Below are 22,817 nucleotides of genomic sequence, written 5' to 3' on the forward strand. Positions count from 1 at the left end.
TCCCAGCACCCGTCAAAGCCCCACCAGTGCCTAAACCAGGGGTGGGCAAAATGTGGCCCACGGGCCGGATGCGGCCTGCCAGGCCATTCTATTCGGCCCACAGGGCCCCTAAAAATTTTAGAAAATTAATATTAATCTGCCCCTGGCTGCCTGTCACGTGGCCCTCAATGGCTTGCCATAACTCAGTAAGCAGCCTTCCACTCGAAATAATTGCCCACCCCTGGCCTAAACACTGCCTGGTGTCCCTTGCAGTCCCAAAGGTTTCTGGAGTTGGAGTCATGGCCAGAAACCATGGTTGCCTTTAGGGTGGCTGGTGGACACCTACCTGCTTCAGACACAAATTCATACCCTTAAGGTGCAGATTGACTGAGAAGTGACTGCCAAGCTAGGCCATCCTACTCAGCATCTCTGTGCCCCGAGTGTAGCCAGCCCAGGGGTAGTCAGGCTAGAATTGGTCTGTTGGAAAAAGTCATTTAAATGTAAAAGTGAAACGTCAAATACAAATTACTTTCACTTCATACGCATTAATTACAGAGCTCTATCAGCACCAGTATTACTGGTAGTCTTTTAAGTGGCATCACGGTTTTAATCAACACCCACAATGTCTTGGAAACCCTGCCTGCTGCTGGGTATTTCTGAATTGTGGTTTGAATTTCCGGAGTTTTTTTCCCCACACCCAGCCAAGGAACTTGCCCTGTAGGGACTCGTGATATGGTAACCGGAGGTAGGGACCTGGTGATACAGGGGTCACAGCACAGTTGGTCTTGGCCTCTAGGGCTAAGAGAGCCAAAGAACTAAAATACTGTTCAGCCCACAATAAACCTGTGTGGGAGAAATGCAGATCTCGCCTCTTCCTTTTCCCAGCGCATGCAGCCCTTCTTAGCACTGCTGCCAGGACAGAATAACAATGACACTGTCTTCACCTGCAACCAATTGCTGCAGCAGGGTTTCTCTTCACGATGAATGGCTCACCAAGGAGAGTAAATGGCTCACAGAGGAGAGTAAAATACTCCATGATGCACCAGCCAGCCTCTTCAATCCAGTTTCCCCACCATCCTGCCAAAATACAAACTGGGATAATTAGGAGCCAAGTGCTGCAATTACATACAGCATTCTTCTTCCTTGTTTTTCTCTCCTAAACCATTATGCAGGGTTGCTAGGTACTGCTAAACAGCTGAGGTGTTCCACCCCAGAGGTGGCTGCATTGCAAAAGGGCAGGGACTTTACATCATTAGGTTCGGCTACCTTTTGATAATCAAGGGCACTGTCGAAATCTAAAGGATGGTAATCTTCCTTCCACTATCAGCCAGGACCGCGCTGCTCAAGTTCCCCTGATTTTATGTCCCCCCATGTCTCTTTTCGTGCTCTCCACTCCCTCTTCCTAGATCTTGCTCTCTGGATGCCGTTTCACAACCTCGTTGTCTTGAGAGAAGTAAAGATGGGGTCGGTTTAAAACTAGTCCTGTCACCAAACCCAACCTGGAGGGGGAGGCCGTGCTCCTCAGACAGAATCGGCCTTTCAGCCCCTCTTTGCAACCCCTCCATCGAAGCACAAAGCTGGCTCCCCAAAAAGCGTTTGATACAGCATAACAGCTTAGAAAGCAAAAAAGCCAAAGCTCTCATGGGTTCTGTACTGAAAAGTACAGAAAGAGGCAGATTCCCAGCTCACCGTGTTGCTAAGCGTGACGGCTTAGGGGCACCAGGTGAGTGCCCCAGCCGCGATGGGCAGACGTGCTGACGCTGGTTTTACTAGCTCTTCCTTATAGGGGAAAGAGAGACAAATCCCACCTCTGTGGGGCTGTCAGAGCCATCAGATCCCACCCTCCTCCGGCTGAGACTTGTGGAAAGTGAATGGATTTTCTACCGAGAGGAGCGAGCCGGGATCCTCCTAGTTCTCCACTCAGCCCCGACGCCATCCTGGGGACAGCCATGGACCCCACAGTGCTCGGGTTGTATTATTCAAGCAGCAGCTCAGATTTGCCCTGGCATTCAAGCGCAGTTGCGACCGATTTACACTCCAGCATCTGCGAGGAGAGGGGATTGCCCCCGCGTGTTTCTCTCACCGTCTCTCTCCAAGGATATCGGCATCTCCTGCCCAGCGCTCCCAGCATCAGCTCTCTGTAATCTCATGTGGAACAGAACTTGGGACGGGTCTGGAGAGCAGCCGGTCTCGCTCACACCTATGAGTCAGTCACCGAAGACGCAAAGCCCGCCCGAGTCACCAGGACCATTTAAGGAAGGGAGTCAGAGCAAATACGGCTTGAATTTTCACGGGAGGAAAATCAACAGGCTAGGCAGCAGCATGAGGATTATTTCCAGCAAATCAATCGCTTCCCCATCTTCCTGCCTGCTACTGCTCGCGTCTGCTTTGGAGGCACAAGCCTCTGGACGTTTGCAAGCAGTGGTCTCGTATCCCCCCTTGCCTTGGGAGTCCTTTCAAATCGTTTTCTGCCCGGGGGACAGAGAACAGAGCAGAGAGCTGCTCTGAGGCTGGATGTCTGCAGGTGCTGGCATGGGTTAAAACTCAGGCTGAGGCTCTTACGCCAACAAGGACTCTCCACGTCTAATGGAGCCCCATCAGCTCAGCCATGCGGAGCCTCGCTGTACGTCTGACGACAGCTCTTCAAAACACCAGCTTCGATGCTAAGACCATCTATAATTTGGACTTTCCGGCTGGAACCACCCACACTTGCCTGCTGACTGGATCACTCCAGGACCCAAGAACAAGAAATGGAGCAAATCCAATGTACATCTGCCCTCTGCCACCCCAAGAATACAACTGTTCAGACCAATGCAACTTTTGAGGTCCTGGGTGACACCAGCGACCTATTGGTCACCTCCGTCCTGAGCTGCATCCTGGCTGTGATGTGTCTGGTGGGCATCGTCGGCAATATCTACACGCTGGTGGTCACAAACCTTTCCCTGAAGTTCACAGGCTCGATGTACATTTACATTGTTAACCTGGCCCTGGCGGATCTCCTGTACCTGTCTACCATCCCCTTTGTGGTCTGCACCTATTTCGTGAAGGACTGGTACTTTGGAGATATCGGATGCAGGGTCCTCTTCAGCCTGGATCTCCTCACTATGCATGCCAGCATCTTCATCCTCACCATCATGAGCACCGAGAGGTACCTCGCAGTAGCCAAGCCCTTAGACACCATCAGAAGGTCCAGTGTCTATCGGAGACCGATCACCTGCCTGGTATGGCTGGTGTCTTTCCTCCTTTCTCTTCCAACCATGATCCTCATAGACCTCAGGACTAGCAAACAGAATGGCGTGACCAAGCGCATCTGTCACCCCACGTGGCAGATGGAGACCTACAAGGTGTACCTCACCGTCCTGTTTAACACCTGCATCCTGGCTCCAGGCCTCATCATCTGCTACTTATATGTCAAGCTGGCCAGGACTTACTGGAAGTCTCAGACAGCAGTTTTTACCTTCAAGAAAATGAATAGATGCCCCAAGCAGAAAGTGCTGTACCTGATCTTCAGCATCGTTCTCACCTATTGGGCTTGCTTCATACCCTTCTGGCTCTGGCAGCTGCTCAGCATCTATTACTACCAGCTGGCAGACCTCCCCAGCAATACTGTGGTCTACATCAATTTTGTGGTGACTTGCCTGGCTTACAGCAACAGCTGCATTAACCCTTTCCTGTACACGCTGCTCTCCAAGAACTACAAAGAGTATTTACGGAGCCGCCAGAGAGATGGCAGCCACCTGTCCCGGTGGAAGTCCAAGAGAAGTTCCTCCTGGAGGTCTGTGTCCTCGGGAAGCCATGCCTACACCGAGGCCATAGCAGTCGCTCAGATCAAAGGGGTCCCCAGTGAGGATGCTTGCTCCTTGTGAGAGGTGAGTAGATGTGAACTGGGGGGAGGGAGCTCCTTTCTGTTGCATGGGCAAAGTTTTCGTGTCTTCTCTGACCACCGGTGGTACCTGTACAATGGCAATCTGCCCAGATATTAGCTTAGATCAATCACCCCGTGACCACTTGATCCCCTTCCAGTGGCCCATCAACACAGGGGATAAGAACCTACTACTGCTGCGAGCAAACCAAGTCACTGCTTGGTAACACGATAGAAGAAACCCGTGTTTTGGAGCAGCAGCAGACCCCGAGCTGTATTCACGCTGCCTGCTGTGGTGCTGGGAAAGTCATTACATGTGTAGGAGACTGTGCCAGTAATACATCTGGCTTCTTCCAGGTCTAAGCTGAGCATCCTTTTTTCTGAGCTAGTACATCTAGGGAATGGAAAGGAAAGACATAGCAGAAGGACGATGCCTCAGTGTTCTGGCAACCAGGGCCAGCTTCAAGGATCGCTTAATACTTAGCAACTGCTGTTCCTCCACATTAGGAAAAGAGAGTACATTTAGATCTAAAGTAATCGAATTGAAAATGCAGATGCCGCTTTTTTCCTCCTAGAATGAGTTAATTCCATTCATGGTTTCTAAGCAATTTACATGTCAATCAAACACCCATCTGCTGAACATCTGAGTGTGCTTAGAGCATACACCACGCTGGTACATGAAAATGGGGATGAAAAGAAAGACTCAAATGATAGCTCCCAGCATAGAGGGAGCTCCTTGACCATAAGGGGAACCAGTTTATCAGCTTCTCTTTATACCAACCCAAAATTGTTCAAGTCCAGACTTCTGCAAAGGGCTCTGAGGGTCTAGTGCAAGTTACTGAGGTTTTTTTGGGTTTGCTTTTTTTTTTTTTTTTTGAGGTGTATTAAGAAAATAATTAGCATGTAAAACTGGGGCTCTGGACTGAGCTGGACCAGCTTTGACATCATTTTAGACGGGCAGTTTTGATCTCAATCGTAGGCCGGGAGCTGCGTGCCGATTTATAAAACTGTGACCGCTCCAAATTAGACACGGGCTGTGGAAGTCCAAACCCTGCATGCCAAGGGCGGAGTAAACCCTGCTGTGTGACAGGGCTCTGAAAAACCAGACGGGTTGCAACTCAAAGGCCTTGTCCACATCGTCACCATTGCAACGGTCACAGCAAGCTGCAGTGTAGACAGGCCGCCAGATTTTACATGTCGCGCTGATTTGGCCCGCTCACAGTAAGTCACGGTGGCAGTGGCTAAAATGGCGGGGAGGCTCGGAGGCTGTCTGCGCTAGTGCTCTCACAGCTGGCTGGTGGTAGCAATGGTGGGAAGTCTGGGAGAAATGCACCTAATGCACACAAGGCACCTCTGTAAGCAGAGACCCTGGGTTCCCAAGGCAGAGGGGATGCTAGGAGGACTAGTTAATGACTGCAGCTTTAACATGAATGCTATAGCTTCATTAAGGGATGCATTTCATAGCCACGTTGGTCCGAGACAAAAAGAAATGTAAAACTCTAAAACTCTTGGTTCAGAGATGATATCTTTTATTAGATAAACTAAGAAATTGCAAAAAAATTTTTTTTTTTGTGATATCTTAGTTGGTCTGATAAAAGGTACCATCTCAGGGTCAGGAGACCCAGAGTTTTGCACAGGTTCATTAATGATGTTAAAGGGAACACTCATGCCAGCTCCTCCTTCAGCTAACACCAGTAGGTGCTAAACACCCAGGGGTGCTTGTGCAAAAGGTGGGCTAATCAATGCATGTCAAGGCTAATTAGCTCGGTCCTGGCATTATGCAGACATGGCTGCACTCCCTCTGGTCCGTTCGTGGCACTGCAGGTGTGGCCACGTGCGCTGCTGCAGTTAGCTCACGGTCAAGATAGGCCTATTTATGTCAATGCACGTCCCCTGCCCACCAAGGAAGGCTGGAGGCAAGCCTCTCCGGAGCAGTGCCCACGAGGAGGTTGCTGCTGCCTTTGCAGCCCTCCTGGTCCCAAACCACACGCTCCCATGCAGCACCGAGCTTGCATCCCACCCCAGGCCTGCGCAGCACAGCTTGGCAGGGCAGCTGCTGGGCCTTGTGCAACGCAGGGTGGCCTCCGCCTGGCTCAGCCCATCCTCGTGCTGTCTTTTGGTCTTTCTGAAGACTAATGAGCCACAGCAATGAAAGAAGCTTCTGTCTGCTGATACCGCTCCGAGCAAGCCACATACGCACAGACGGGCTGCACGGTGCTGGCTGACGCACTGTGCCCCTCCCCACCAGCTATACTTCTTACTCACACCCCACAAAACATTGACTCCCCTCCCAGGCACAGCTGTCCCCAGCCCCCTACCACATCAGGCATCCATCCTCCCATGCATACTTGCCATTCACTACTTCACACCTACTCGTAGGTCCCAGGAGCACCCCCAGTCACCACCTCAGACCCTCACACCCAGCTGCCAGGCACAACACCCAAAAAACCGACAACACCCTTGGATGTAAGAGCAGCGGAGACAAGGGCCAATGCCCTGCCCCTGCCACGATAGGGAAGTCATTGGTCAACAACGGTAACTGCTTAACACATGATCTTCTCCCACATCTTTTGCTTGCCCCTGCCTCCAGCCACCTCCACATCTATGCTGCTCCCTGAGCTTTCCAACCACGACTCCCTACAAAAATCAGGTAGGAACTGAACAGCTGCTTTCCCTAAGCTCCTCTCTGTCCCCTCAGCAGCCAGACCAAGGCTTTCATGCTGTCCCTTCCTTTCTCCCCAGCATCCAGGGGAAGGTCTCCCTACATCTGCTCTTCTGCCAGAAGATCGCAGTGACAGGACCCTCCCGCAGGAGACAGAGGTTGAGAAGGATGATGGTAAAACTGCATCCAGTCCCCTCCCTTTGCTCCCCCTGCCCCATGCAGGGCTCTCCCCTCTGCTGGCTTGGACCCAGCGGGGACAATCCCTGCAGCACCGCGGAGAGGAGGCCCTGAACGGCTGCTGTCCAGCCAGGAGGTTTCTGTCCCCACCAGCCTGCTCCATGGGTACCGCTCTGAAAGGCAACGAGTGCAGTTAGCACTGAGCTACCCCCGCTGCTGACCCCACGGAGAGACATCCGCAAGGGAAAGCTGGGCGGGTCACAGTGCATCTGGGACTGGACCCTACAAGCAACCAAGCAGAGGCTGACGGACGCCTCCCTCCATTTGGAGAGAGCATCTTGCAAAGCCCTGCCCCTGGGACTGACAGCAGTGTGCCCAGCTGGTTGCAACTATGGCGATAGGGGATGCATGTGGGTGTCACACTGCTGCGGTCACAGGGCTTCATCTCCCGCACGTTCGAAGGGGCAAAGTGTACCCAGGCCATAAGACAAGATCTCATGCACACCCAGGACTGACACAGGGCCTGCTCCAGACCCCAGGGAGGACATGACCAGGCCCCTCTGACATTGGGTGAAGCTGAACTCCTCTTCCCTCTCACCTGCCCTGACAGAGGCTCTCTTTCTCCCCTCTCCCACCCCAAATCCGCAGGCCATTGCCCCGTCGCACAGTCCATGGAAAGGACACCCCAGACCATTGCTTGCACCCCCCCCTCCACGCTGCCCCAGGAGCGGTGCTGCAATGAATGAGTTCAGAGATGGAAGCAGCAAAATTAAAATAAAACAGAGTCCCATCATGTATCCCTTGGAGTCTCTTCTGGCAGCAGGGGATGGGGCAAATATCTATGGGGTTTGTTTGGCAGTCCCAGCTCCCCCCCCACCAGCATGTTGGGGGAAGGCTGCCTCTCCGAAAGGGCAGGGACTGGACCTCCAAATCCAAATGGGTGCCCACCACCCTTTCCCTCCTTCCCACGGAGGCTGGTCTGTCTTGGCAGCCCCAGCTGTTGGGCTACAGACCACCCATGCTATGGGGCGGGATGGGGAACTTGTTACCCTCTTGAGTTCACTCCATACGCAAAGCACAGCAGGGCCCAGTCCTTCAGTCTTCACTCAGGCAAAGCTGCCATTGCAGTCGCTTGTCACCTCACAGGTTCCTGCCCCCATTGTACCCACAGGAACCAGATGGCAATCACTGCCACCAGGGACATGGGGGATCACAGACATGCATCGGCTGTGGGCAGGGAGCTGCTGGGATGTTTTGGGGGCATGCATCGGGATGGGGGGTGATACACGGAGATGGAGGCTTTTGCTAATACAGCCCAGGAGGGAGGGGTCTTACCAGAAGAGGGGCTGGTAGAAGTCACTAGTCTGGTCACTGTCTGCAGCATGCCCACACTCCCCATGGCAGAGCCGAAGGGATGGTTTGGCCTTGAAGACCACTTGCTGTCTGGTAAGGACCACATTAGCAGAGCCTTGCTACTACCCAGCTTGCCCCTGCCCCGCGGGGAAAGCATGCACCTTGTGGGCTATCTGTCGGCCCCGCTTGCTCACACCAAGTCGATCCAGGTACATTTCTCACTTGCTGTGCATGGTACTCTGTCCCTGGAAGTCCCAAACTGGACGCCAGCCCCATGCTGAGCCCCTGGTGCGTGCCTGTCCCCAAGACCAGTAGGCAGGCTATTTCTTTACAGCAGGCCGGGCTCAGACTGGGGCCCAACACTGCAGCTGGCAATGGAGCAGAGGCCCAGCCCTCTGGCTCACTGCTCCACTGTCACCCACAAAGCATATCTAGCAGCTTTGGTGGTTAAAGTGTGTGTTGGGGTGGGGTGGGCACAGACTCAGGCTCCTGAACAGCACCTGCACCTGGCTTCCATTGAGCCTTGCTCATCAGCACACCTCAAAGCCCATTAAAAAGCAGGGCACTGCCATTATCCCTGTTTTACACAAGGGAAAACTGAGGCACAGGGTCATGAAGCGACTCACTCAAGATTGCCCTGCAGATGGGACAGAGCCCAGGCATCCTGCGGTCCAGCCCACTGCCCGTGGCATGAGACCCGTCTCCCTAAACAGCACACGCACACCATCCCTTTCCCCTACCCTGACGGACACTTCACCTAATGCAGTGCAATCACTGCACTGCGCTATCGATGCTCTGCATTTCAGGAACAACCGGTTTGCTTCTGTACCTACCAGCCTCTTTGGCAAAGGGATTCTGGGGAAAGTATGCATCTGCGTGCGTGTGCACGAGACAGGAAAGTGTGTGTGCGTGTGCAAGTGGGAGAGCAAATTAATAGATTCTCCCCTCTCTGGGAACAGCACCCTGGGTACACGCGGGTTTTGCTGTATCCCTAGCTCCTCTGGGAGGGCAGGGGGTGATTGGGTCTCACTGGGTTACAAGACTGGCCTCGCTTCAGTGACGCAGCAAATAGTGCTCCTGTAACAGCACTGCCAACAGCGGGTCTAAGGAGATGCACTTCCCTTGGGCCCAGGTGAGGAAGCGGCACCACAAAAGAATACCCGACTGGTGGGTGTTCTCCTTTTATATACCCAAGGAGATATAGAAAAGAGCTTTTCCTCCTTTAAACGCAGAAGCACAGGCATCCAGAGGAGTGGTGCTAATCCGGAAGTGGCCAGTTCACTCAAGCTGGGCACCAAGCAGCCCCCAGCTCCAGCAGCTGCTGAGCACAGGCCGAGGGAAGCTCGCATGCCCACCACCCGTGAGCTCCTCAGAGGTCTTTGCGGCACACGTACTTTGCTCTCCTCTGCTGCCAGGCAGCGGGTGGTGATTAATGCTCTGTCGCTTCCTGGGATCCTGCTGGAGCCTTCCACCATCAGATATTAGTCACTGGATCTCGGCTCTGTGCCTAGTTGGGCTGAGACTGCTCTTTATTAAAACCCTGCCTCTGCTGCCCTGACATGGAGAACATGCCAGGAAGCAGCAGCAGCAGCAAGACAACAGTATAGGGAGGAGGAGGAGGAGGAGGACACAGACAGTAGTTAGGTGGTAAGATGAGTCTGGGTTGGAGGGCTACTGCCGTACAAGTGACCAGAAATCAATGACTAGCTCCCTCCTTGGCCTTTGCCCTTCTAATAAGCTTCTTCCACCCAAAGATCCTAAAGCACTTTACAGGCAGTGGGGCCCATGGGCTGGGAGGTGTGATGAAGGAGATGTAATCACTCTCCAGCCCTCACCCTGATAGCAATGAAGGATCAATCGATATTTTATAGAGGAGAAAACAGATGCACAAACACGCTGCATCCAAATGAGCATGGTCATGCAATATATAGTGCTGCAGACCCGTTTGCTAAGCCACACACCACATATTCAGGTGCTTCTCATGCTGTTACCTTGCTGTGCAGGGGCAGGGGTTTTAACCCTGGGAAATCCTGGGGTCAAAAAAATCCATGCAGAAAAAAAGCAGGGCAGCGCATGTGGAGGCAGCATGTGCCACCCAAAACTGGAGCCTGGCCGGCTGGAGCCATATTCCAGCTGCCAGCCAGGCTCCCAGCTGCAGGGGCAACACGGCTGCAGCTTCCCCAGACTCAGGTAAGGCTGCTGGAGCCAGCAGAGTTGCTGGCCCCAGAGTCCCCTACCCCACCCAGGGTCCTGCTATGCACCAGAAGGCGCGTGCAGTGTTCCCTGGGGACTAGCAGCGGCACAAGGCTAGTTGTCCCCAGGGAACCGAACGTCCGTGCTCACCTGGACGCAGCCATGAAAGCTAAGGAAGGAGCGTTCATCAGAGCAGAGATGAGATCCCAGCCCTCATTACTCCCAGACACGGCATTTAGCTACAAGACTACCCTCCTCCCTTTATTAGCTGTACACGCAGTGCACACTGGCCAGGAGGCAGCACACCCATTTAATTAGAGTGCCTGGTTATGAGGTATTTGGCTTCTATACTTAGGAACCTCTCACAACCTGCTTCATTAGCAGAGTTTCATGGTCTGTGCTATGGAGTATCTATCCCGATTTCATATCTCCTGTAGCTTCATTAACACACAGTTTATTTATTCCCTCTTCTGGAACAGTCACGAAGATGTAAAGCAGGAACAAAGCTTGCCGGGATTTCTGCAAGGCTAGCCAGCTGCTCAGTCCAAACCACTGCCAGCAGCAGCTCCCCCTTTCTTTCCACTGGGTTCAGAGGCCATGCAGATAGGTTTCTTATCCAAGGCCAATCTAAATGGATGGATTGGATTTTAAAGTAAGATTCTGCGAGACCATATCTAAGATCTAAGTCTGCAGCTGGCCATGTTCCCGTCAGCCATTCACTCTGTAATCCTTCCAAACAAAGGACGCAATCAGGTTTCTCTGGCTGGATTTACTCTCTCTGACCTGCCTGGGGGCTGACCTTTGCTCAGGCACCTTGGTAACTTTTGCTTCTCTTCATATATACTCAGAATGGCTCATCCAAACTCATTTTCTTTCTCAGATTAGCAAAAGCTCATGATGCTCTCCCTGCTCACCTGCTGCTGGGCTGCATTGTGCTGGGCATCACGGAGGAAACCTTTTCCTGCGAGGCAAGCATGCAGCCAGCAATGCTCCCAACGTGCACATTTGGTGCTCAGCAGAGCTCCCATCACCAGCACAAACAAAATGACCCAGTCACACCCACTTGCACGATGACTACAAGCGTTGGAGCTCAAAACGCTTTACCTTACTCAGCTGCGTTATGATGCAGACAAAGCCAACGCCACACCAATCTTCAGAAAGAGCAGCTGTTTGGGAAGCCAACGTTATGCGATGTGACGCTTCTAGAGACCTTCACCAGTGCTTCATAGGCTAATTCCGACCACCACGTCAACGCAGGTATCTTTACCCCTGCCAGGTTGGCACAGAAGACAGCACTGCATCTCCTGGTAGTGGCCAGCCCCAGCAGGAATAAGACTCTGCCACTTACCAGAGACGTAGTCCCAGAAGGGGCTAGTGCACCAGGGAGAGCAAGAGGAGAACCTATGTAGAACAGATAATGGGGTTATTTCTTCAGCAACAACAGCAGTGGAGGCCCACGTTTTACCGCATGGCAGATCCCACATTCACCAGCCATCAAGGTGGCATGTCGCCAGGAGTCGGTGACAAGTGCCAAGGGACACAATAGATTAGGACCTATTGTCCAAGGACTCCACTACCCAGGTGGGCAGTAAGTTGCATGCACAAACCCCTCGCCTGCAGAAGGCAGGGTTTCCTGGGGAGTGGAAGCAGTTGAGGTCTCTGCAGCAATTTGTGCTTGTGCCTAAGCTTCCATCATCTGCCTCTTTTGCGTCTCTGCCCATCACAAGACTACCGAACCAGCAATGACTATGTGACATGAAGCAATTCAGGTCAGGAGTCAGGATCACTCAGGCTGGCAAGGAGAAACGGCATCACCATGGAGACTGCCTGTTGCCTGTCACTTCCTGAACTCACAGGGCAGCAAGTTAGCAACCCCTTGCCCCCTACCTCTGACTAGCATTTGCTGAAACACTAAGATGCCCAGGCAAGAGAGAGGGACTCGGGGGGGAGAGAACATCATTGCAGCAAAGACGTTTGCTTTTTCATGGCAACATGTTCCGTCCACTCCAGGAAAGAGGAGAGCAAATGGCCGAGGAATTTTTTCCAGGATCATGGACCTGGTAACAAAGTAAAATCAAGGCCTCTCTGAGGGTGGGATGTTTTCCTGGGAGGAGTTCTTGGCAAGGAGAAGGAAAGGAAGCTTTAGGCATCAGAGGAGCTCCCTGAATGACTTCGAAGGTCACTGCTTGTACTGCAGAGACTCGGAGACTCTCGGTTCTGTTTCACCTGCTTCTCGCCGTCCTCTCTAGTTTTTGATAGTTAGTCCTATACACAAAAGACCTTTGGACACAGCCTTCGGGATGCAGGATTGACATGCTACAGCAGACAATTGTTGCACTCAATGGTTCTGATGTCTCCTCCAACAATGCCTAACTAGTGACTGGGGATAAGCCCTATATAGACCCCCTGACTTTCCTCAAAACACAGTGCCCCTGCCCTGGTGGGCTTACGGCTGCAGTTTATGACAAGACAACAGATACTTCCAAACGCACAAAGGAAGCATAAGGCAGCCATGAGATCACCCTGTAAGCTGCAGAGGCAGGATCACAGCGCACTGGCTGCCAAATCAGGGTTGACCTTTTTTTTTTTTAAAACTACATGCTGCTTTTGGCAGGAGACAAAGAAAAGCAGGGGCCAAAAAGCTTCACGAGTCGGGCGCTGAGGTTCTGGAACAGGCTCCCTGGTGAGGTAGGTGGTATACAATCACCCACCCTGGCGATCTTCAGAAAGCGTTTTGACACCCACCTGGCTGGGATCATTTGACCCCAGCAGTCTTTCCTGCCTAAGTGCAGGGGGGCTGGATGCAAAGATCCTGTAAAGTCCCTTCCAGCCCCTAACATCTTAATCTATTAATCGATAAGGCAACTCTGCCTAAGCAGAATACAGTCTGTGACCAACACTGCAATGCTGCACATGGAATAAGATCTCCTGCGGTGCTTGGACTACCAGTTTGAGCTGAGGCCTTGCCTCAGCAGGTAGATCTGCAAAAGGTAAGCATTTAGGGCTAGGAAGGCAGAGAAGGGGGGAAGGAAGCTGAACAACTCCTGCCTCTCTCCCAGCAGTCTGAAATATCAAGTAGTCTGGCTGTGACACCCAGGGAGGGCACTGTAAACTGCAGCTGTAGACCCACCAAGGCAGAAGCATTGTTTTGGGGAAGTCGGGGATCTGTACAGGGCCTAGCGCCAGTCTCTGGTTAGAGGAGAAACATCAGAACTACTGGATGCTTGCACCTGCGAGCATGTTAAGGGGAAACGGGAAAACTCTGCTGAAGTGTTTGGTCAGCAAGGAGAGGTCTCTGGGAAACAATGACCCAGCATGTCCAACATTAAAGGACCCTCCCTTTGTAGAGCTGTGCAGCAGAGGCAGCTGGGGTCCAAAACCACCTGGAAGTGGCCGGGTGGGAATGTGCTATCCGTGGTTCTGAAGAGGAGCCATGATTTGCACCGCCTTGGCCCCAGCCATTGGCAGGACTCTGCTTTGCGGATGCGGCCAGTTACCTCCATTTCACTGGTGGGAAAACCGAGGCAAACAGTAGTTAAGTAACTTGCCCAAGGCCATCAACCATGGTGGCGGCAGAACCAATTTGCCCCGATCTCCGGCTCCTGCTCAAAGCACCAACTGCAAGGGCACTGCTGGTAGATGGAGCAAACTGCACATGCTGGGAAACCCCCGTAGGGCTCTCCGCTTATCTTTGCGATTTCCAGCATTGTTTCCCTTGTCGCGCAGAGTTACTTCCTCCTTTCTCTGCTGCAGGCTCAGAAGATGAGATGACTCTGCTTCTAGATCATCCCCAGTACAGACACTGCCTGCTCTGGCCAGGAGCCGACTCCATGGGCCAGTCCTGGACACACTAGCCACAGATAGGAGAAGCCCGGCTGTGTCTTCATCTCAAAAGCCACTGTAGGCAGCATATGTGCAGTCTCTCCCCTGGGTTCTGTAGCCCTTTCCCATTCTCCCCTGTGCCTTCTCATCCTATTCACTGTCATCTCCTCCAGGCTCTGAACCTCCCCTTTCCACTCCACCACCTTCCCCTTCATCATTCTTAGACTCATTTTACCTTTGATTCCCCTCCCCCCACCCCCATCTCCTCCTTGCCCTTCTCTATTATCACCACCCCCTGCTTCTCCTCTTCTCCCACCTGTTCTGATGAGCTTTCTAGAACAGACCTGCTTGGGCTGAAGCACATACCTTGCAATCAGTGAAAAAAAGCTGAAGGTGTTGGTCCTGCAAATTGTAAGCATGAAAGGAACCCTCTCAATTAATAATCGCATGCAACGATTAGAGAAACCATTCTCCTGACATTGGTTATTTCCTGAACTTATCTTCGCATCATGTCTAATTAAGCAATAAATCAGTCATTAGGAGACTGTCCCATTGGGGGCAGCAGGCTGATGTTGTAGCTTGTCGAATGCACTGAATCCTGGGCAACTCTTCAGAGGGGATGGGGGCATAGAAGGGAAGATAAAAAATAGGTGGTTACAGGAGTGATCTAAACAGCTGGGACTAACACAAGCTGACTAGAATCACCCGGAGCGACAGCTAGACCCAGCAGTTTCTCTAGCTGTCATGTTCTCTGCATGACTTGGAGAGGAGTTTGCACTCTGAGCCAAAGTAGGAAACTACAGAACTTGGAGAAGCTCAGATTTTGCAACACTGCAAAACCTAGTCCGCTAGTGGCTCAGATCAGCTGCTAGCAGACCAGGGCAGTTGCACCAGCTTTGCTGTAGGTATCAGCTCTGAACACCACCACACAGCTGATCACAGTGCTGAAAGCACCAAACCAGAGGCTGGGATACTTGAAAGAAAGTTAAGCCGGGCTGGTTGCGTGCACCATTTTCTCCCCCAACCTGCTGAGTTTCAGAGTGTGCTTCACGTGGAGCCTCTGCTCTCAGCTGCCTCGCCCCCCTCTTCTGAAGCAGAAATACGCAGGCTATGCTGTGCATCGTTGGAAGTAACTTTTTTTTAAACCTGTTGGACCGCTCCTACTTGTAGAAGGCCAGTTGTCTCAGTTCATTGTCTGCAATCCTTGCTCCTTGTGGCTGATTTTCATGCGTCACCTGATTAGTCTCAACCAGGGCTATTAGATGAACTGAAAAATGTCCAGGCAAGTGCTGGCTCGATGATCCATCTAGAAAAGCACTGTTAGCTCATGAAAGCCTAGAAAGAATAAATGCCTCCACTAGCTGCTGAAGTTAACCCTTCCGTTACTAGATATACCCTCACTGCCAACTCAAAGCTATAGATAGCAGGAAAAGCCACCCAAAATATGGGCTAAAAAAAAAACACCAGGATCTCAACACCCCATGGCCCCACATTGAATGCGAACTACTGATTTAACACCTGAGACCAGGCAAGAAGACTGCTTTGGGACGCACAAACCCTCCTACTCCACCAGCAGCTGTTCTGCTGGAAGAAGGGAGTTTCACAGCCGGGGTAGTTAAGGGGGCAGCAGCAAAACATTTAAATTTTAGGATTCTCTGATGCAGAACCTGGTTCTGATCTTTTCTTTTTAGTCTAGTGTGTTTGCAGCCAGCACTCTGTGGGCATCACCAGAGCTAAAAACGAAAGGTATTCTCACTAACAGGCTGATCCTCTACACAGGAACCCATTCCCACCAGATGTGCTGAAAGGAGCCATAGACTGGACAATTTAACCCAAACAATTTGCTTCCTATGGACCAGACTTAAGAGATGGCAAATTACTGAAGCCAAGTGAACTATCCCTCTAGTTTCTTTTAGCAGAACCTTTATGTTTTTCTACTGTCTCTTCACAAAGTTCATGTAGTACGATAGTCCAATTACCTCGGTTGCTTTACAGCTCGGTTGCTGAAGACGGCTGCTTATATTTAGAATAAAAGGATTTCCTTTACAGTGTACAGATTTGCATGTTGAGAGAACTCCAAGGAAACTATTAAACATTTTGCAAAGTATTCTGAAAGGCAACACGGGCCACAAAAATGTTTGATTGGGCATTGAAGAACTGATAGAATTTGCTGCCCCAAACTATTGGTGAAGGGGTTAAATCTTCACCGCCTGATTGAAAAAGTATCATCATTTGAACTAAGGCCACAATCATTACAACAGATTCACTTGATTTATATCATGAAATTGACTCATCAACAGGGAGAAAGACGGATAAAGGATCCCTGTTTTATAATATGACGCAAATGAAAATCAAACCTATTTTTAGGTCTAGACAGGAAAGATTATACAACCATATCGCCTCTCTATCAAGTCCCCCACTCCCACCTCTAACCTAGCAACATAGCCAGCCTTGGCCCATCACATGAGCTCCCTCACAGCCAAAAGTAACGCGTTAATAATCAGTAAATAGAGGAAATCATACATTAGTTAGCATCCCTGTTGCCATTCATGGGGAATATCTGGTTTCCCTGAGAAGGGAGATTTTGTAGCAAAAAAACACAAAAAAACAAGACATTTTAAGACACAGATGAGGGTTTGTAAGCATCCAACCAAACCATTCAAGGAAGAGAGATAATGAAACAAAGATGCAATCTGGGGGAAGTGAAGCCAAATGTAGCCCTGGACTACATCCACCAGGATTATCCTCATTGCTGGTCCTGCAGTGCTCAGAACAAGGCAAAGTGATTCTGCGTGAAGGTGCTTGCACGTCATCACTGATGCTTTATTGATCTTAGGAAAAACATCCCAGAGACGGCCTGCATCAAGACCATGTTCGAGTCTGCTTTGCCTGTATGCAGCCCTGCTAGCACCAGATGCAGCAGGATCACAATCTATTTTGTTACCTTCCCTACTGCTCTATTTCCATTCCCCTCCAAAGGGGAATGATGTCCAGCAGCTCCCATTACTGTCATCATGAGCTTATCCGGTAGACTTACGGCTTCCACATATAGCCACTGGGACAGACAAAATGGTAGATACCGACTGTTTAAAGTTGTGAGTTTATTGCATATGTAACAAAAATGAACATGACCTCCTGGGTCCAGCCTACTATACAATCACTGTTTATTCCAGCTGGTTCCATAACCACATTAAATAGAACTAGTATTTCTTTAAATACTTTGATTTAGACATAAAATGAGACATTAGTGTACAACTTTCACAAAATAAATCTGCAATAAAAACAGTGGGAAGAATAACAAGGATAGCAGCAATACTTAAACAAGACATTACAAAATAATAAATTAAAAAATACATTATAAAGTGGTTGAGGAACAAAAATTAACAAATTAAAAAACAGATTCAAACTGTGTTTCTGGGAGCTTGCTGTGCTATTCAGCACTGAACCTGGGCACTGGCTACAGAGGGCATGGTGGCTGGGTCTGATAACATGAAATCTCGGGGGTTTCTTCACCACCTGGACTTGAACAAAGTACGTACTGCTGGGAAAACAGATTTCACCACTGGAAGCAACAAACAGCCTTTTTCAAACATGGCTCCGTTTAACATAATGCCCAAGTAAACTCCAACATTCATACAACAGTCTCTCATTTCTTCCCGATTTAAAACACAAGCAGAGTGGTGGTTTCCTACGCATCCCTGAGTGAATAGTATAGGCTGATGAGCAGTATCAGGGCAAGTACTGAAGAGCTGTACCTCTGGACTAGTTTCTAGGTTTGTTTTTAGAACAGGTATGAGAAAGACGGAGAATGTAGATGTTGCACCTTGCAGTGCCTATAGGGCTGCTCCATATGTATTCCTGCACTAGGCAGGGCGTGTGACGGGGAAACGTCAACCAGACTTTTCCACCTTATTCTTTGGGCAAGTTTGAAAACCAACCAGCTCAAACCCTGACAGTTCTCAAAGGGTACGTGCCATCTTGTTCACACTGTCAGATACCCCAGGAAAGGACATGCTTTAAGTTTCTGGGTGTCATAGGAGCAGCCTGAAAAAAAACCCCTTGGTGCATCGATGACAAAACGGCTTAAACTCCTGCTTGCTTTTCACAGTTCCTTACCCACAGAACTGCATGTGGCACTGCCAGCCTTAGGCAGAACAACATGACATTTTCAACCCCTATTTACCTCCCTGGTTTATTTTCTCCATCTAGCCAGCTTTAAGCCCTGCTTCACATATTCGTGTAACAGAATGAGACAAAAAATTACCTTCTTTATCATTAGTTAAGAGGCACAAAATTGCAAAAGACAGCACAACAGGAGTGCTGGTGAAATAGTTTTAAAAAGTGTATCATTAAAGCAATTTACAGGTCCGTTCCCTCTACTCATCACTGCCAGCACAGCACATTAGAGGTTCTTTTACGAGGCTTTGAAATGAAACAAAAACACAAAAGGACCTTTAAAACCATAATCCTTGTGTAGTCTTATTTTGTACAGCCAAGAAAATACTGACCTAGCGGAGAGACACGTGGACTAATCGCATGTCAACTTTCTTGTTGACCTAGCCACTTGACCTAGGGTTCTCTGAGAGCCCTCATCTTCACCTCGTTTGCTTTTGCAAAGCCAGCTGTGTGCTACGTGGAGCAAATGCCATTTCTTTTCCACGTTCTTCTGTGAAAAATCCACAACATGAGAGACTGCATGGAATCGTTTTGGGCAGCAACCCGCCTTGATTTTTCTACTTGCCTATGGTTTCTTGCACAAACAAATGCACTGAAAGAGTTAAAAACACCCCGTGGATGCCGATTTTACAGACATTTGGAAAAGGCAGGGCACGTGGAATCCTGTAACCCGATACAAATTGCACAGATGTTTAAGGCAAACAGTTGCATTTCCCTTTCCCACTGCTGCAACCATGTTACACAATCTCTTTCCCACCCCCTACTAATCCAGACTGCAAAAACTGGTCCCCAAGTGCCACTAAGTTCCCAAAGCCCTACGAACACCTGTCTGAATGCCTTCCTCACTCAATCCCATCATGTCAGCTGTTCTACACAAACTGTGCAAATCTCAAAAAATGGTACAAATTCCTACTTCAGATGCAACCTTCACACTCCCAACACCAAATTACAAGAATTATGGTCAATGGGAAATAAAACACGAAGTGGGGAAAGACTCCAGGACTTTGACAAGTATCTAACTTTTTGTCCTATCACAGTTTAAAGCTATTATCAAATTCAAATAAAAAAAAAGTTAAAATAGAAGGTATTCCAGTAGACATTTTCTAAGACCATCTCTGACCCACAGCTGAATTTCAATGCACTATTCCATAAACATTACATCTGTTAAATGTTTCAGTAATGAATTTCTTTAAAAACAGGCTTGCCAAAAAAAGAAAATCCTATACAAGTAAGCCTGTTTCACTTAAGTTTAGACATGTTTGATGGCTAACTGGGTCTTCCTGAAATCATGTTATTTTGTTAAAATACTGCCTCATCTTGGTGTGCAAACTGGAAAAAGTTAGTGATTCAGCTCCTTGATTTGCTTTTGTTTCCCTTAATGCTGGGAATCATTTCAAGAAATGTGTTAGAGTGCCAACCTTTAGCATTAGCTTCAGATAGCTGGGAAAAAAAAATAGCCATACACAGCTCTTCAGAGAAATTTTCATTTCTATAGAACTAAAGCCATAAATCCTTCCAATAGCTTTACACAGACTTGACTCACTATATAGTTCTCTTTTTACCTCTACTTTCAAAAATACTTCTCAAGGCCAATGACTTAAGAATGGAACTTTGTTCCATTAGCTTCACTGTTAGCAATTTCCTCTTAAGTCTCTTATGAACTGAGTCACACCATGTGTGTCATAAAACAGCGGCACAGAAATCGCAGCTTTGTGATTGAACTGAATTGACAATTTTATCTGTTGCTGCCTGCTTAACCAGGCTTCTTTGCAAGGTACTTAAAATCGGACAAGCAATGTAAAGTAAATCCGCAGAAGACAACTTGTTTCCATGTGCAAAACAATTAAAGTTCAACCAGGACACCTGAAGAGAAAGGATACGATACCACTGACGTTGTCCTGAATTCCTTCATTTTTCTTGAGGCGAGCCATTGCTTTCACTGAGAGCTTCCTGCTAAGGCAGAACTTTAATTACTTTGCCTTTCAGTTAAATGTTTACGTGGCGATTTTTCTGCTAGAAATTTACTTTTGGACCAGGTGTGTAAGATGCGCAGTTCTGAATTCCAGTGCCAGTCAGATATTCTACAGCTGCTGGATTTTACAAGGGGCTCAAGTTTGCTTTACAGACAAAACACAGCCAGGTGCACCTACCAGTTGCAAGTCCTCAGCAAACCAAACTTAGATACTCAGCTATTGTTTGATACTCCTATAAAAAGACCACAGGTCACTGACCCTATCACAATATGTGTTACAAGTCTAGCAGAATATCCTGTGTAACCACAACCAAACAATGTATTTGGCTGCATTTCATTTTATGGGGATGGAAGAACAGGGAAGGGATTATTGTAACAAAGGGGAAAAAGTATGGTTGAGAACCACCAACAAAAGCCCCCCCCCACCCCCAACAACCAACAAAAGAGAGGAACAACCCCATCTTTAAGTTGCCTAGTGTTTCCAATGCTTCAGACAGCTTAGCAGGAAGTTCACAGCAAGCTTCTTCTAGCTTTTGATTTGGTGGTCCTTGAGCTAGCATCTGTTTCCTTTGGTTGCTTCTTCACTCCACAGCAAACCCACATGTCTCTTCCACAGCTGTCAACAGCTTCTCGTAAAGCTTCTCATATGACTCGTAAGGCGGAATGTCGATTCGGTTAAAACTGCAAAGGGCAGAAATAACAGTGTTCATATATTCCTGTGCACGGTCCGAAACTTCTTGCTTTCAAAAACCTAGATTACCCACAAAGATCTGATCTACAAAGCAGCCTCATGAGAGAACTAGTATTTGCCATTAAGCCGTCAAATCGATCAAGATAAGGGATAATGTTGCCTCTTTTCCTGAAGTTAATGAACCTGCACTTGAGCTCTGAAAGGGCTTGGAGGGGAGCATTCAGTTAGGACTTGGGCTCTGATTTCACTAGTTAATATGGTCACTTGGTAACTGGTCCCTTAAAAATATCTATCACTTCTTTCTGTTTTTTAAAAGTAGCATCTGCAGGCAAGATGCCTGGTGGGTTTAGCTTCAAAATCTAATGGTGGAGTAAAGTTAAAAGGTTTCAACAGAAATACAAACATTCCCGATACAGTATTTAAAATGGAAGGCTTTCACAACTTGATGCAGATCCCAACCTACAGTGTGTTCAGTTGTTACATGCAATTGTTTCTTCACCTATTAATGCACAATTAGGGAAGCAGCTCCTGAAGCTGGTTTCCCATACCAATAGGATGTGTTCCAGGGACCAAAGACTCCAATGGAGTATCTATCATACAATGCATCTCCAGGCTGGAACACAGGACCACACGGAACTTGGCCTCAAGCATGAGGCTCATGTTGGGAGCAATTAGGTGATTAATTTATTGTGAGAGTTCAAAAGGAAAAGGATATTTTTCTATTTTTGGTTCTGAAAGCTTCATTAGTTAGGCAACCAATTAAAATGTTTTCCTGATGCGATGGTGAGCCAGCCTCTACAAAAACTAATCCCAGATTCTCTTGAAACTCGAGGCTGTAAATACACAGTACTAACAATGGCCTTTTTCGAAGTTTCTATATAAATGTATCCATACTGCTGCATCCAGAAACAGAGAATTACTGAATAACGTCATAGACATTAGGGCTGGAAGGGACCCCAGAGGATCATCGAGTCCAGCCCCCTGCCCCAAGGGCAGGAAGTCAGCAGGGATCGTAGGATCCTAGCAAGATAAACATCCAGATGTCTTTTGAAGGTGTTCAGAGTAGGTGCTTGAACCACCTCCGGCGGCAGTCTGTTCCAGGTCTTGGGGGCTCAGACAGTAAAGAAGTTCTTCCTTATGTCCAGCCTGAATCGATCGTGATGGAGTTTGTCACCGTTTGACCTTGTCATCCCTTGGGGCACTCTGGTGAACAGACGTTCCCTCAGATCCTGGTAAGCACCCCTGATAACCTTATAGGTGGCCACCAGATCACCCCTGATCTTCAAAGAAAATTACTTAAAGGAAGGTGCATCATTTTATCTGTGAGCACTTTTCACTGGAGAAATGGAGATAAAGAGGAAGATTTTAAACCCACACAAGGAGAGAACAGGTTCTGCCAAATAGAATATCTTCATCTTACCAAGTATGGGCTTTTGGGAGGTTGTCTGTATTTGCATCTATCAAATGGATGGTAAACAACCTTGGTCCTGCAGCGCCTGTAGAACCTTACAGACAGACATTCTAGTTAATGCACTTCAGCAACAGAGCATTAATACATAATGCATTTCCTACTCACAAATACAAAGGAATAAAAATCACAAATCCCATTGCAAGCAGAAAGGTAGTAGAGGATAACTGCGCAAATTACTTTCTACAGCGTTACTCCAGGGATCTGGCAGAAGAATGCGAGGTGGTTAAAAACAAAAGACACCACCCAACACAACTCCCAGAGAACAGCCAAGTTTTATTTAACTAATTTTCCACATTCTCAAAAATAGCAATGTGCCCGGGCTAGAAGAAATGCGCTTGTGGGATGAAGCTGTACATTCGGAGCGTGACGATTCATTTGTTTTCAGCTAGCATGCACTTATTACAGCTTTATTCATACGGCACTTAGAGCCCTGAAATTTCGTTATCACAAAGAGGCAAT

The 22,817-nt window shown here is 48.8% G+C and overlaps 2 protein-coding genes across 3 annotated transcripts in view; one reads left to right on the forward strand and one right to left on the reverse strand.

Moving 5' to 3' along the window:
- The first annotated feature begins 1,826 nt into the window (after window positions 1–1,826).
- LOC102571643 (urotensin-2 receptor) lies at window positions 1,827–7,473 on the forward strand. Its single transcript, XM_006265968.4, has 2 exons — window positions 1,827–3,848; window positions 6,584–7,473. The coding sequence occupies exon 1, from the start codon at window positions 2,730–2,732 to the stop codon at window positions 3,843–3,845; it is 1,116 nt and encodes a 371-aa protein (XP_006266030.2). The 5' UTR covers window positions 1,827–2,729; the 3' UTR covers window positions 3,846–3,848; window positions 6,584–7,473.
- A 9,648-nt stretch (window positions 7,474–17,121) lies between these two features.
- The window catches only part of SMURF1 (SMAD specific E3 ubiquitin protein ligase 1), a 56,715-nt gene continuing 51,019 nt past the window's right edge, over window positions 17,122–22,817 (reverse strand). Inside the window, exons 17-18 of one of the 2 annotated variants that reach the window (XM_014604332.3) lie at window positions 22,308–22,383; window positions 17,122–20,877 (exon numbers count right to left, since the gene is read on the reverse strand). In XM_014604332.3, coding sequence (XP_014459818.1) covers window positions 20,778–20,877; window positions 22,308–22,383 — 176 coding nt within the window. In that variant the 3' untranslated portion in view covers window positions 17,122–20,777. Of the gene's footprint in view, window positions 20,878–22,307; window positions 22,393–22,817 lie in introns of both variants that reach the window. The other variant, XM_014604331.3, reaches the window with a different exon arrangement.

The sequence above is a fragment of the Alligator mississippiensis genome, chromosome 13, assembly GCF_030867095.1.
Source record: "Alligator mississippiensis isolate rAllMis1 chromosome 13, rAllMis1, whole genome shotgun sequence".
NCBI lineage: Eukaryota > Metazoa > Chordata > Crocodylia > Alligatoridae > Alligator > Alligator mississippiensis.